The 15,979-nt window shown below is 44.0% G+C and overlaps 1 protein-coding gene across 7 annotated transcripts in view; it reads right to left on the bottom strand.

The window, feature by feature from the left end:
* Positions 1-353: 353 nt before the first annotated feature.
* LOC143291649 (uncharacterized) overlaps positions 354-15,979 on the bottom strand; it is a 28,421-nt gene continuing 12,795 nt past the window's right edge. For 3 of the 7 annotated variants that reach the window (XM_076601641.1, XM_076601640.1, XM_076601639.1), the window contains exons 3-9: positions 13,083-13,163; positions 10,347-10,397; positions 8,235-8,360; positions 6,979-7,064; positions 5,775-6,041; positions 4,758-4,879; positions 354-2,976 (exon numbers count right to left, since the gene is read on the bottom strand). In XM_076601641.1, the coding sequence (XP_076457756.1) occupies positions 1,755-2,976; positions 4,758-4,879; positions 5,775-6,041; positions 6,979-7,064; positions 8,235-8,360; positions 10,347-10,397; positions 13,083-13,163 (1,955 nt within the window). In that variant the 3' untranslated portion in view covers positions 354-1,754. Of the gene's footprint in view, positions 2,977-4,757; positions 4,880-5,774; positions 6,042-6,978; positions 7,065-8,234; positions 8,361-10,346; positions 10,398-13,082; positions 13,164-14,851; positions 15,533-15,979 lie in introns of those variants that run through there. The other 4 variants (XM_076601635.1, XM_076601637.1, XM_076601638.1 and 1 more) reach the window with 3 other exon arrangements.

Below are 15,979 nucleotides of genomic sequence, written 5' to 3'. Positions count from 1 at the left end.
TATTGTCGTTAGTAGGGGGCTTAGTAGGTGGTGTCCTAAGCACGTTAAATCAGAAAAGGCACCACTGAACACCACCGAAGTGACTCAGCAGCAGTGCAGGGTCTCCTCTGGTGTGTGGCCTCCTGGCGACCTAACATCGATGGCTCCCTGTGGACTGCCAACGCTGGAACTGCGACGGACGAACCCGGGTGTGGTCGTGTACGGGGGAATCTAAATGAGCGACGTGGGAGTAATGCCACTGAAATGGTGCAGATGATGGGACAGAAAAACAACAACAACAAAAACAAACAAAAAAACTATAGGGCCCTCTACAGTTTATCTTTATTATGCCGTAATAAAAAAAATTTATTTAAAAAGAAGAAGAAAAGAAAACCGAACAAAACAAACAAACAAAAAACACTGGTTATATGTGTGTAAATGTTAATGTGATCATCATGTAATATTTACGAGTGTCATGTGGTCCAACTGAAGAATACTACTGCTTTAATGCCAAACACAAACTTACACAACTTATCGCCATCGCCATTACCGACGTATTTAGTTTCCATCAGTTAGTCTGCAGTTTTCACTGGGACAAATCTGTGTTATACACTGTTACTGGTATAGTTTTGCACACACACACACACACACACACACACACACGAACACACACACACACTCACTCACACACACAAAGAGAACACTGTACATTGAATACTGAAATGTTTAATGTTATTAGCTGAAAAGCTCTGGTGACACAGTTGGTACAAATCAGAACAAATGATGCAAGTAGATGAACTGGAACAGAGAAAAAACCAAAAAAAAAACAAACAAACAAAAAAAACAGAATTGAAACAACATAAACTAATAAGAGATTTGCGACACTGGCACATTGTCATTAGCTTAAAAGTACATGTGACAGGGGGTAATTTGCCTATTTTTCAGTCGTTCGTCTCCAAGGTTTGGACAGTACACAGAAAACAACGTACAGATAAATCGTATAAAAAATATTTACGCATGTAACATCGATACACAATCAATACAAACACATCAAATAATAACAATGTCGAGATTGACCATCCAAATGTTGCCCTTCTTTTTTTTTCTCTCTCTCTCTCTTTTTTTTTTTTTTTTTATCTATGCTTTTTTTCTCATAGAACCCATACTAATTTTTAATTGACTAATGAGTACTTGGACCGATGATGGACACAGATATTTCAAGATGGTGCTGGCAAAGGGCGAATCTGTGTAGTGTGTACTTCGGTGTTGCTTTGTGTGTGTGTTGCTTTTTACTGAGCGTGTTTCGGTCATTGGTGATATGCAGACTTCTTCTTCTGCGTTCACTCGTATGTACACGAGTAGGCTTTTACGTGTATGACCGTTTTTACCCCGCCATGTAGGCAGTCATACTCCGTTTTTGGGGGTGTGCATGCTGGGTATGTTCTTGTTTCCATAACCCACCGAACGCTGACATGGATTACAGGATCTTTAACGTGCGTATTTGATCTTCTGCTTGCATATACACACGAGGGGGGTTCAGGCACTAGCAGGTCTGCACATATGTTGACCTGGGAGATCGTAAAAATCTCCACCCTTTACCCACCAGGCGCCGTCACCGAGATTCGAACCCCGGACCCTCAGATTGACAGTCCAACGCTTTAACCACTCGGCTATTGCGCCCGTCGGTGATATGCAGTGATGTGCAAGGATGAGTGAATGAGCAGCACCACAATAGTTTCCTAAGTCTTTGCCGCTCAGTCCTGTCTGTCTCACGTTTACAAAGACGATGTTTCCACAGCCTTCAGAACATCCGCCAGACTTCTGGCCACGTCATGAGCGGCGTTGTGCAGAAGATTTCCATACTCTCCCGCCCCCTTCTTGTCCTCCTCCTCCTCCCCCAGCACGAAAATGCTCAACGCCTGAGTGCGCTTGCTGTCGCAGCCCCGGGGTCTGGGCAAGGGGCAGAGGGTAGAGGACTTGCTCAGCACGCACGACACGGTGGGCAGCTCACGGGCCACAGCCGAGGACATGGCCTTGGTGTATTGCCAGCACCTCCCGGCAGCCGTGGTCTGCACCAGGGACCGCAGCTTGTTAAGGTTGGCCTGCAAGGCTCTGGCGAACTGTTCAAACTCCTCCTTCTTCACATGGCCGTCCTCCAGCTGGGAGAGGACCTCCTGAGCCAGCTCCTCCACCTCCTTCTTCCCTGCCTCAACGGCAGCATTCACCATGGCTTGGACCAAATCGTCGTCGGGAGTGTCCTGGGACCTCTCCAGCTCTGCGGCCACCTGGCGGCAGGCCACCTGCATGATGCTCCTCATCTGGGTCTTGGCCCTCTTCACCACCGTCTCCAGAGCCCTGTCCCGGCAGGACGTCAGCGACAGAACCTCCTGACGGTGGATGCTTTTGTTGATGGTGTACAGCACTCCCAGCGGGTCCACGTACTGCACGTCCACGGACAGGAAGTCCTCGTCCAGGGCAGCGGCAGAGGGAGGGGAGGAGGAGGAGGACTGGTCGAGGTGGACAGACAGCTGGAAGGTCTTCTTGATGCCCGAGGGCAGGTCGTGGATGAAGTAGGTCATGGTACCCCGCTCCACCTCCCTCCCGCTCCGCCTCCGGACGCTGTACTCCTGCGAGCACCTGGCGGTGTCTAGGGAGGCCCCGTTGCCGGCGCGCACGGTGACGGACACCATCTGCGCGCAGGCGGTCTTCCGCAGCATCAGCGGGATCAGCATGTCGGCCTCGGGGAAGTTCTTGCTGCCGTCCACGTAGAAGTAGGCGTCGCTGCCGCACATCTTGGACAGCAGGTAGAGGGAGTGCGAGAAGTGGGCCCCCGTGGTCACGCAGGACACGTTGACCCACAGGTCCGACTGCACGTCGGGAGGCAGGTGGCACTGCCGCATCTTGTCGCGAGTCACGTGCACCAGCTCTCTGGGGTCCGTCTCCCCGGCGTTCACCTCCCCGTCCGAGAAGACGATGATGCAGTTCCGGTACAGGAGGCTGGCAGCACAGAATACCGACAGGATGATGATGATGATGATGATGATGATGATGGTGCAGTTCCGGTACAGGAGGCTGGCAGCACAGAATACCGACATGGATGATGATGATGATGATGATGATGATGATGATGATGGTGCAGTTCCGGTACAGGAGGCTGGCAGCACAGAATACCGACATGGATGATGATGATGATGATGATGGTGCAGTTCCGGTACAGGAGGCTGGCACCACAAAATATGTGTGGACATGGATGATGATGATGATGATGATGATGATGATGATGATGATGATAGCGACGACGACGACGACGATGATAATGATGATGTTGGTGGTGGTGGTGCAGTTCTGGTACAGGAGGCTGGCACCACAAAATATGTGTGGACATGGATGATAATGATGATGATGATGACCACGACGACGACGATGATTATGATGATGATGATTACGACGATGATGTTGATGATGATGATGATGATGATGACAACGACGATGATGATGACAACGACGATGGTTATGATGATGACGACGACGACGACGATGATGATGATGATGACGATGATAATATGGATACTTATATAGCGCCTATCCTAGGTCGGAAACCAAGCTCTGAGCGCTTTACAAACATGGAATCATTTGCACAACAAGCTGCCTACCCGGGTAGAGCCGACTGACAGTTACCGTTGGGGGCTCATCATTCGTTTCCCTGCGTCATTCAATCAGGTTGCAGTCAGTCACGTACGCATACACACACACACAGACATGTAACATTTTGCGTGTATCACTGTTTTGTTGATTACTCTGTCATGTACGCAGCCATACTTCGTTTTCTTGGGTGTGCATGCTTGGTATGTTCTTGTTTTCATTACCCACCGAATACTGACATGGACTACAGGATCTATAATGTGCGTATTTGATCTTCTGCGTGCATACGCATACGAAGGGGGTTCAGGCACTGTGTTGACGTGGAAGATCACGAAAACTGTCTCCACCCGTTACCCACCAGGCACCGTTACCGAGATTCGAGCCTGGGACCCTCAGATTGAAAGTTCAATGCTTTAAACACTCTGCTATTGCGCCTGTATGGATACTTTATATGGTGGGTTAACAACGGACATAAATTAATGGAAAAGCTCATTATCATCATCATTATTATTACTACTATGAGCATTTACGCCTAATCTTGAAAATAAGCCCTAGGCGTTTACAAATAGAACACATATGTAAATATCAAAAAGGAAGAAATTGACCACAAGATACCAAACATTATCAAAAATTACCCCCCCCCCCACACACACACACGCACACACACTACACACAAGCACACGCACACACACTCAAGTCATAGCACACAATCGTAAATAGTCCACAATTGGTATATACAGAGGAGTGAACACAGGAGATGCATCCCTCAAAGCGAATAATCTACATAAACAACGACAGAGCATAAATAATCAATTCTCAAAACCTGCATCTTAGTAAGTGAACAGGAGCTAGCAATAGAATGACACTTATCTATGTACATACTATAAATATAGTCTTAATTCTGACATTAAATTCTACATGAACATAATCTTAGTACCATAATTACGTCATACAATCATACGAGTTCGTTTCGAATGTCAGACTTAATAATTTTTTTCTTCTTTCTCTTTATACAACTCTCGTGTCCTGACCATTGCTCAATGAGAAAACAAATGAAAACAAAACGAAACAAAACAAAATCATGAATCAAGAATGGAAAGATAATTCTTGCTGACCATCGTCAGTGGTTGTCTCACCCTTCATCTTGTTGCGCTACTGTCAGCATCTCCACAGCTTGCAGAAGAGCAGACGACAAATCAGTGACGGCAGAAAATCCACCATTTTTGTTCAGTTCTGACACTGTCGACTTCACGTGAGTCTGAAAAATTAAATTCAGTTCGGTTCAGTTAAGTTCGATTCAGTTCAGTTCATTTCAATATTATTTTATTCACCCTACGCAGAGGTAATCACAAATGGTAGACGGGTGCATCTGTGAAGATAAGTGGAAATGTTTTCTGAGGTAATAAAATAAAGATAAATGTTGGTACTTGCACAGTAGTAGGAAATTGTAGTAGTAGCTGCAATAGTACTAAACAGTAGTGGTAATAGGAGGAGGAGGAGAAGATCTTTTCACAAGTGTGTGTGGGTGGGTGTGTGTGTCGGTGTGTGTGTGTAGTGTGCGAGTATGTGTGCATGTGAGCATGTGTGTTTGTGTTTGTGGTGTGTTGTTTTTGACATATATTTTTTCAATACTTTTTTTTTCTTACATTTTAGTCGAGTTGTTTCGTAATACAGCTGTAGATATTTCAGTGAATGTTCGAATATAAGATTTTCTTTGGTCTTTTTAATCTTTGTTTATTACTTCTTTTTCTGTTTATTCATAAAGAGATTGTTGATGGTTATTCCAGTTCGCTTGGTTGACTTTACTTTCCTTATCTCTTCTGTTTCATTCACTTCATTTACATGATTACAATGCAATGAATGACAAAAGAGCATCAACAAGCTTAAAGCTTATACTGTGCTCACAACGTTGCACTTCAATTTTATCATGACAGCTGATGAACCATATTATGACTTGTATCAAATAACATTCATAAACAGTAAGTAATGAAATAATGAAATAAAACAAATAAACAAACAGTACATAATATAGTAAAATAATGCTAATATCAATATCCCGCGCTTCATAAAGACACTAAGAAGATTAAATGTTTAATGTCATGTTCTTTTTTTTGTCATTCACTCTGATTCATTCATTCTTTTTATTTCCTTACCCTCATAGAAGCCGTCACTCGAGTTAAAGGGCAGAGTACTCTCGTCTCCTCACCAAAGGTCAGGACCCCAAAGAAATCCTCTTCATCTTCCAAAGCGTCAATAACGTCCACGGCCATTTTCTGCAGGATGGAAATCTTGGAGCGGCACTGCCGCTTATCGCCCTTGAGCAGCATGCTGCCGCTGACGTCAATCAGGCAGATGACGCGCACTTTGATGCAAGGCACGCGTCTCTGACGTAATGTTGACAGCTCCACCACGCCTTTGACCTGAGAGATGGGACAAGGTAAAAAAAAAAAAAAAAAAAAAAAAAAAAATGGTCGTGTGGGGGTGGGGAAGGAGAGCAGGGTGTGTGTAGCGGAGGGGAGCGGGGTGTGTGTGTGCGTGCGTGGCAGTGCGTGCTAGTGCGTGCGTGAGAGAGAGAGAGAGAGAGTGTGTGTTGTTGTTGTTGTTGTCTTCAGTTTAACGTCTTTCCACTTGAAGTGATATTAGACAAAAAAAAAAAAAAACCCCAAAAAAAACCAACAACGTGGGGGTAGGGGCTGTGAGAGGGGGAGTATGTGTGGAGGGTGAATAGGGAGAGACAACGCTAGGAAAAATGGAAACGTTATAAACGCCAACATCAAACAAATATAACATCTATAACAAATGTCCTATAGGACTATGCAGCAAACCTTCTGCAATAACAAATAACATATTGGAATTGTTAATAACACATTCAAAAGAACTTTTGGTGAAGTCTGGCAAAAAACATTTTAGATTCTGACATTCGAATATTACATGGTTGCTAGAAATATGTTCTCCACATATGCATCTGACATCTTTGCTGAACTTTGTTACAAAAGCGTTCAGTTTTATCCTGTTTGATAATGTATGAGAGAGAGTGTGTGTGTGTCAGTGTACATGTGTGTTTCTCACACAGTCTCTCTCTCTCTCTCTCTCTCTCTCTCTGTGCTGTGAGGGTGGGTGAGTGGGTGGTACTCGGGGTGAGTGGCGTGGGGATAATGCCATTTGAACGACACGGATGACAGGGCAGCACACACACACACACACACACACACACACAGACACACACACACACACACACACACACAATCACACGCACGCACGCACGCACACACACACACACACACACACACACACACACACACACACACGAACAGACGAACAAAAAGGGGAAGAAAAAACAAACAAACCCTCACACACCTTTCCATCCCCGTCGTCATAGAGACTGACCAGGGCCTCCAGACTTCCCTCCTCCCCATCCTCCTCCCTCCGTGTGGGGCTGGACACTGACCAGTACACCAACCAATCAACTAACTGAGTAACTTGTAATCAACTAATCAACCAATAGATAATCAAAAACAAATCAATAATCAACCACTAATTCACCGAGCAATCGATCGACACGCATACACACACACACACACACACACACACACACACACACACACACACAGAGACCCAACACACACACACACACACACACACACACACAGACCCAACACACACACACACACACACACACACAGACCCAGCACACACACACACACACACACACACACACACACACAGAGGCCCAACACACACACACACACGCGCGCGTGTATCTTTATATATATATATATATATATATATATATATTCTGTCATACTATATCTCAGTATCTGCATATCTGTCTGTCATCCTTGAAAATAATCTCTCTCTCTCTCCCTCTCTCTCTCTCTCTCTCCCTCTCTCTCTCTCTCTCTCTCTCTCTCTCTCTCTCTATATATATATATATATATATAATTATATATATATATACACACACACATATAAATCCTCCCTCCCTCCACCCAACACTTCAACACCCCCCACACCCCGCCCACAATCATGATATTACTCAGGCTCATCACACACGTGCGCGCGCGCCCACACACACACACACACACACACACACACACACACACACATGCAAACAAAACCCCACGTTGAAGTAACCACACTTTAAAAAATTAAAAACCCATGTCGAAGTAACCACACATTTAAAAAAATGATGCAAAGAAATATAAATGAAAACCCACAGAAATCGGTGTACTTTTTGGTTTCTTTACTATAAAAAAATAAAATAAAATAAAAAATAAATAAAAAACCATTCGGAATCAGCGGAGGAGGGGGGGGGGGGGGGGTACAAACAAATCAAAAACCAAATCAACAACGAAAAAACAAAACACAAAATCAAAAACAAACCACACAAAATCCTCTCAGGAAGCACTCTCGAGTGATACTCAATTCAGTAAATCCCCTGCGTGACAGCATACTGACAGGAAGCACTAACTGCTGTTTGCGTATGGTTGTGATATTGCAATGAAGGAAGATAATGTTTGTTGAAGGTTTCCTTGTTCGTGTTGTATTGTCCATTAAAAAGAAAGCATGATTTAGAATAGAATAAAATAAAATAAGATTTGATAAAATCTCACCCTGGCGATGATAGTCGGGGCTTTTCTGACTGGTTGCACGAGACAGCGTCGTCCGTCGCTCCACGAAAGACGAAGATATCTGGACGGGCTGTTTCACCACTGTTGGAGAATTGTCCTCAAATCTCACTGAAAGCATGTCAGGAAAGATACCAACACCACCACCACCACCACCACTAGAATAGAATAGAATATGTAGAATAGAATAGAATATGTCTTTATTACCAAGTGTACCGGGGTCACAAGGAATATTGCGGGGGGGATAGTACATAACAAGGTACGAACATAAATCGAACATCATACACAAACACAGATACAGTAGAAATTAGGATACATACAAGTGCATATCAATATAAAAACTTGTGCATACGCACACATGCACGCACTGCACACCACACACACACACACACACACACACACACACACACACGTCTGAACAGAAGCTGCATATTACATGTGGATGGGGCTTATGACTAGATTTTGTTCGAGAGACAGGGCATTGACTGCTTTGAGGAAAAAGCTAACAATAATAATAATAATAATAATAATAATAATATTTAGTGATGATAATGATGATGATGATTCTGATAACACCAAGATAATGATAATTACAACAACATCAACAACAAGATGATGATAACGATGGTGATACAAATTACGATGATGATGATAATAATGATAATCATCACCATCATAATCATAATAATGATTCAAGTTATAGAGCGCCTTTCCCTGTAGAACATGCTCATAACTATGCACTGTGCAGTTATTTGGCAAGCCACTTCGTTTTGAAATCGTATATTTCCCATATGGCTGGTTATCAGTTTATTTCTAGTCTATTCACAAAGGTTAGTGATATTAGACACTAAGAAGAGGAAAAAGAATAAGAAGTAATTTAATTTTGTCATTGTAAAAATTGTAACATGTTCTTTCTTTCTTTTCTTTTCTTTTTCTGACTGCACATGAATTATTTGTTTTCATATCAAAGTGTGGGGTTTTTCCCCCTAGCATCTTGCCAAGGACAAGCCTTAAGTAACCAAAAGTTCTTTAACGTGTGCTAAGTGCATGCTGCACACGAGACGTCAGTTTATCGCCTCATCAGAATAATAAGCACTCAGACTACTACTTAAGTTCTACTAGGGGTAGGGGAGAGGACTTGGCAAGGAGGGAGGGAGGTGGTGTGGAGATAAAAATAATAATAATAATGGTATTTATATAGCGCTGAATCTTGTGCAGAGACAAATCAAAGCGCTTTCGCACCAGTCATTCACACGCATGCATAACTCTAAAACTGGAGAAACTGAAGACAAGGAAGAGGCAGGGGAGGGAGGTTATTTTGGGAAGAGGTGGGTTTTAAGACCAGACTTGAAAGAGCTGAATGCGGAGACTTGACGAAGCGAAAGAGGAAGTTCATTCCAATTGCAAGGTCCAGAGACAGAGAAAGAACGGCGGCCAACAGTCGAGTGTTTGAACCTGGGTATGCGTAAACAGAGTGGATCCGAAGCCGATCGTAGTGAGCGAGATGGAGTGTAGAGGTGAAGGCAGCCGCAGAGATAGGAAGGGGCAGATTTGTGAATACATCTATAACATAGATAAAACCCCGCTTTGTACATGGGACTGACACCCGTGGACTTGGTCGCACGCTTCTTAGTCAGTCGGCCGACACCGTTCCTCTACACCCCTTTCAGTAAAGAGTGGTAACTCTCTCCATTCACAAGGTACACAACTTCAAGTCAGTGCTGCTTACGCAACCGATTCAGTTAGCGCACAGGTAAATAAAAGGTACATTGGAACAAACCCAGACACTTCCTCAAAAAAGGAAGCGCTGGGCCTGTTCTTATACCGATCATTTGACATGTGTACACAGCAGCAAAGACCGAAGAAATTAAAAATGTGTAAACACAAATTAGCTTTTATTCAAGACTGGCATAGCCTCTTTAATCCTGATCAAGCCACACAGAACACATGGACAATACAGAACAAACACATATTTGCCTCGGTGGTTTATCAACTTGAAATTAACAAATAATGAGGCCAGGAGATGAAATGATCAACAAATAGTAAAGAGTGGTATGGAATGGAGGGAGTTACCTTTCTTTCTGGACTTGAACTTACCTTGCCGCCTGGGACTGATGGGTTCGTCTGTGTTTGCTTGTGGTGACTGGACTGCAACGGTGAGACATAAAGTTAAGTTCACGTGTGCGGGTGGCAGGGGGATGGCAACTGAGTTGGGAGTGCGTGCGTGTTGGTGTGTGTGTGTGTGTGTGTGTGTGTGTGTTGATGTGAATGCGTGTGTGGTTGGAGTCTTTCCGTGCATGCGGTGAGCCGTTGTTGTGTGTGTTCCTGTGTCTGTGTCAAATGTGTGTCTGTGTCTGTGTGCTTGTGTGTGTGTGAAGCGAGTATGCGCGCTGGCACACTGACGCACGCACGCACTAACCGTCGCATGCACGCGAAGGCTCGTGTACAATAATTGTCCTTCTCTAACGACTGGCATTTGAACTTCAGCACGGTCTAACAGAGAGGAGGACAAAAACACTGTTATCTCAAAGGGTCACTTGAGTGTGCAACACGTCTGTCCATTATTTCCTTTTTCCTCACCGACTAAGTCTGGCAGTCGGCATGCAACAGAGACGCTACCGGTGAAAGGAGAGAAAAAAATAACCCCCACCCCACTCCAGTCCCCAGGCCCTTTCTCTCTCTCTCTCTCTCTCTCTCTCTCTCACACACACACACACACACACACTCACACACACACACACACACACACACACACACACACACACACACACACACACACACACACACACACACACACACTCCAAGTAAATTCTGATTCATAGAAAAAGTTGGGGCTTTCCGAGCCCGCCGGTATAACTTCCCTTCGCCTCTGCCTGCTTTTCTGTCTCTCTCTATGTCCGTGTGTCTGTCTGTCTGTCTGTCTCTCTCTGTCTGCCTCTGTACGTCTCTGTCTCTCTTTATTTCTTTCCCACCTTCTCTCCGTGTCGTTCTCAGCTCTCATTTTTGTCAGTCTGCGCTGTAAGTCTCGGTCTGTCTGTATCTCCTGTCTCCCGTCCCTCTCTCACGCACGTATACCATTTATCGAACGCGTGCGCGCGCGTGCACACACATGACAACACACACACACACACACACACACACACACACACACACACACACACACACACACACACACCAGCACACACAACACACACGCAGAGAGAGAGAGAGACAGGCAGACAGGGACTGACCGATGTATATAAAGCCAGATAAGATAAACTGGAAAAGAGATAGAGGGAGAAATTTGCTGAGACAAAAAGTAGTCAATCTGCTTCAATCCAACAGCAATGTGATACAATACATGACAACAAAATCCAGTGCAATAAAGTGGAATTTAATATTGTGTATTCAGTCTAATATCATCATCTTAGATGAACAGACTATAAATATTTAAATAATCGAAACGATTAACATTGTGTGGAACTGTATTACTTTTTTTTTCTTTTCTTTTTTTTTTAGCAACATATTTCTCTGTGCGAAATTCGGGTTGTATTTGTATATGTATTACTCTTTTTGTCACAACAGATTTCTCTGTGTGAAATTCGGACTGCTCTCCCCAGGGAGAAGTCGTCGCTACATTGACAGCGCCACCTTTTTTTTCTTTATTTTTTTCCTGCCTGCAATTTTATTTGTTTTCCTATCCAAGTGGATTTTTTTTCTACAGAATTTCGCCAGGGACAACCCTTTCGTTGCCGTGGGTTCTTTTACGTGCGCTAAATGCATGCTGCACACGGGACCTCGGTTTATTGTCTCATCCGAATGACTAGCGTTCAGACCACCGCTCAAGGTCTAGTGGAGGGAGAGAAAATACTAGCGACTGTGATTCGAACCAGTGCGTTCAGATTCTCTCGCTTCCTAGGCGAACGCGTTACCTCAAGGCCATCACTCAACCCGTGGTCAGAATGCATCGCTCAGGCGGACGTGTTACCACTAGGTCACCACTTGACACACAGTGCAGTATGTCTGTCGTCTGGTGACAAGGGTGTCACAGGAAATGACCTCAGTGATGGCGGGATGTGCTTGTGATACGATTCGTCAGCATCACGCGCACATGATTGTTTCTGAAAATTGCTCTTCAGGAAGGGAGCACGACTCTGCTGGAGAGACAGACTGGCCGTCTCTCTCTGGTCTGTCTGTCTCTGTCTCTCTACCGGTGATGCGTCATGGTGAAGATGATGTGTCAGTTTTACTCTGTCACTACTGCATGTCATCCTTACCGCATTGTCCTCCAGCCAGCGAGTATGAAGTGCATGCATTTTGTTTGTTTGTTTGCGTGTTTGTTTTCTTTTTTCTTTCTTTCTTTCATCGATGGACTCAGAAACGGGATCATGCTTACTGGGCCCCGATTGAAATGGGCCCTATTAGAATTGGACTTCATTTAAATTTGGGCCCTGTTGGAAAAGGGCCGCGTCAAAGTAACTGGACCCTATGGGAACTATGCCATATTAGAATTTTGGAGGGATGGGTTGCGTAAGCAATTTACGTACCCACCCACCTCCCACTAAAGCAAACCCGTCATTACTACCCATACTCATCCCAACAATCCACCCAGAAACAAGTCTCTAGTTCTCTACCCAGCAGTTGCGCTGAAGAAGCCGGCCGGATCGCCGACGAAAGCTACGCAAGTGAGTAGCCTTCTTTGACTGAGAGATCGTTTTAACTTGGTAGTCATTGAGTCTCTCCTTACCACCCGTCCACCTGCTCATCCAAACCCGTCTCTCCTACCAGACCTACCCACCCACCCACCCATCCACCCGACTGCCTGCCCATTTAGACACGCATCATTCCACTCACCTCTCTCGCTCAGCTGTCGACGAAGCTGGTCTTTGCTCACCATAGTGCCATACACACATGACGGTAGCTTCTCACTTGCCGCTGTCCGCACACACATGAAAAAAGAAGAAGAACAGATTGATTAAAGTATTGCTATGGATATTTACATATTTCATTTACAGCTTAGTCTTTTGTGAAGGACTATGACTCTCAAACTGGGAGGCAACACTGCACTGGCTCTTAGTGCTGCAGCTTTGGGGGGCGGGGAGGGGGGGGGGGGCTAGTTGGCCTTTGAGAACCATCCCCAACGCTGACTGTCTTAAAATCCTCTTGGCTGAGAGAGTGGGAATGTAACTTGGGCAAGACACTCTCCACTATAATCAAACTCTGGTCCAGATAGTCGGGACAGCCTCTTGTGCTGTTCTGACGGTCATATTGGGACAAGACTGACTGTCAAACTTCAAACATCCTCGGTCAGAGATCAAGCTGTAGGCGCTCTTTAATTAAACACGGAGAAGTCATTTGCATTATAGGCTTCCTCCTTGGGTAAAGCCGACCAAGAGATGATTGTTGCCTTTAGGTGTTCATCAGTCGTTTCCTGTGTCAGGCTTTAGTCAAAGGCGCGCGCGCATACACACACACACACGCACGCACGCACGCACGCACGCACACACGTGTATATATATATATATATATAATTATATATATATATATATATATATATATATGAGTGGATTTTACTACAATGTTTGGCTAACTCTCTTATTACTGTGGATTCTTTTACGTGCGTGCCATACACGGGACCTCCGTTTATCGTTTCATCCGAATGACTAACACCCAGGCCACCACTCAAGGTCCAGCGGAGGGTGAAAAATTTATGGCATGTAAGGGAATCGATCCCGTACCCCCCAGATTCTCTCTCGCTTCCTAGTCAGACGCGTTACCACTAGGCCACCGCTCACAATACGTCCAGTAATCAGCCAGTCTATGTATCGAAGAGCCGACCCGATCTCAATCCATCGGTTATTAACCAATGAATTAATCAATCAGTTAAAAACCAGTCAATCAAAAGATGTAACCGTGTGGTGCTTGTAAGGCAACAACTACTGTGATGACAGCGATCATCACCATCCGACCCTGAACAGGTTGTACTGGATTTCAGGTTACCAGTAGCAGATCTAATGACCTGACCTGGCCTTACCATCGCCACGGTAATAATAATAATAATAACAATCATCGTCATCATCATCATCATCAGAAAAATAACAATAATAATTATAACAATGATGATGATGACGATAGTTATGATAATGAAAACACTACTACTACTACTACTAACAACAACACCACCACCAACAATAATGATAATAATAATAAGATAATGATGATACTACTACTACTACTGATAATAATGATGATGAGTACATGGCACTTAAATCCTCTTAGAAACGAACATAAAACTGAAACTGACAGTCAAGCCTGTTCTTCTTGGGCCTGATAATCTGAATCATTGCAGGGACACCACACAAATACAATAAACTGGTCGCACTTGATGGCACGACTGAAGGTAACTTCAAGAAAAGAAGTCCCTTCTGGACGCTACCGTCTGTCTTTGATAAGGAAGGCGCATAATTAATTATGCCCACTTAAGTGCGATTAAATATCGAAATCGCGGAAGCTTCCGTCCCCCCCCCCCTCCTCCGCCCCCCGCAACCCCCCCTCCTCCCGCATTCGAACACACAAACAAGCGAACAAAAAGAAAGAAACAAGAATTAAAATAGACAGCTTACTCATCGGTTTCAATAGAGCCATCGCGGATACGCCGTCGTTCATCTTCAAGATTCAGAAAATGTCTTCGTTGTCGTTGTAATGATTGCAGTAGAAGTAGCGGTGGTAATCGTTGCACTAGTTGTAATGGTAGGCTATTAGTATCGACAGCAGCAACAGAAATTACTGCAATGGACAAATTCGTAGTTTTGTAGCTTTTTTTTTTTTTTTTTTTAAATTCTTTTAAAAAATTATTATTATTATTATTATTTTTTATATAATCATAGGGTTTTTTATGCGGTTCACCACATCAGCAGTTTTAAGTTGTTTCCAAGGCAGGAACGTTCGTTTTGCGTGCCCGATGGTTTAGTTTCTACTTGTTCCCTGTAACATATTCCTCATGAAAATCTAAGTCAAACTAACACACGATTGCAAGATCTCTTTGTTCCACCAATGCCCAGACTTGACGATACGTGACTGTCCTGATCACGCGTCAGGTCAACGTTCGTTCGGTAAATAATCATTTGTACCACATCAGCTCTGAAATGTAAGATCCACAATTGAAGTATTTACAAAGTAGTTGAATAATCAACCAGCATAAACCCACGACATTCCAGTTACCTTCCAATCAGCATATCTTAACACCTCGAGAGCCCTTTGATTTTTTTCTGGTCAAAGTCTTGTATTCCTATAATTAGGACGTGGTCATTATATAGCCTACGGTTTAGAAAGAAATACCGATGAAATTTCCGTTTGTTCATTGTAAAAATACTGACACATGAAAGTGTATTGTTTTAATAAGAGTTAACAAGATATGGAATAAACTGTCACCTCAACGGAAAGCAAGGACCATCTATTCATTAATTCATTCAAGAATCAACTGTACAATTCCTCAACATTCTCACTCATTGTCAGAAGTTTTGACGAGCAAAACCTTTGATAAACTGGGCGTGAAACCTTGACCAATAACCAAGCTAGTTCGTGAAACGAAGGAGGGACTCTTAACTCTCTCCATACGAACGGCGAAAGAGACGACGTTAACAGCGTTTCACCCCAATTACCATCATCAAAATATTGCAAGCGGAAGGCTCTTATACTGAAGAGGTGAATGTTGACAAAGAATACCACAATTCTGACGACGGAAGCTAAAG

This window comes from Babylonia areolata, chromosome 17, assembly GCF_041734735.1.
Source record: "Babylonia areolata isolate BAREFJ2019XMU chromosome 17, ASM4173473v1, whole genome shotgun sequence".
NCBI lineage: Eukaryota > Metazoa > Mollusca > Gastropoda > Neogastropoda > Buccinidae > Babylonia > Babylonia areolata.
Note: the sequence above shows the minus strand (reverse complement) of the source record. Positions and strands in the feature narration are given on the sequence as shown.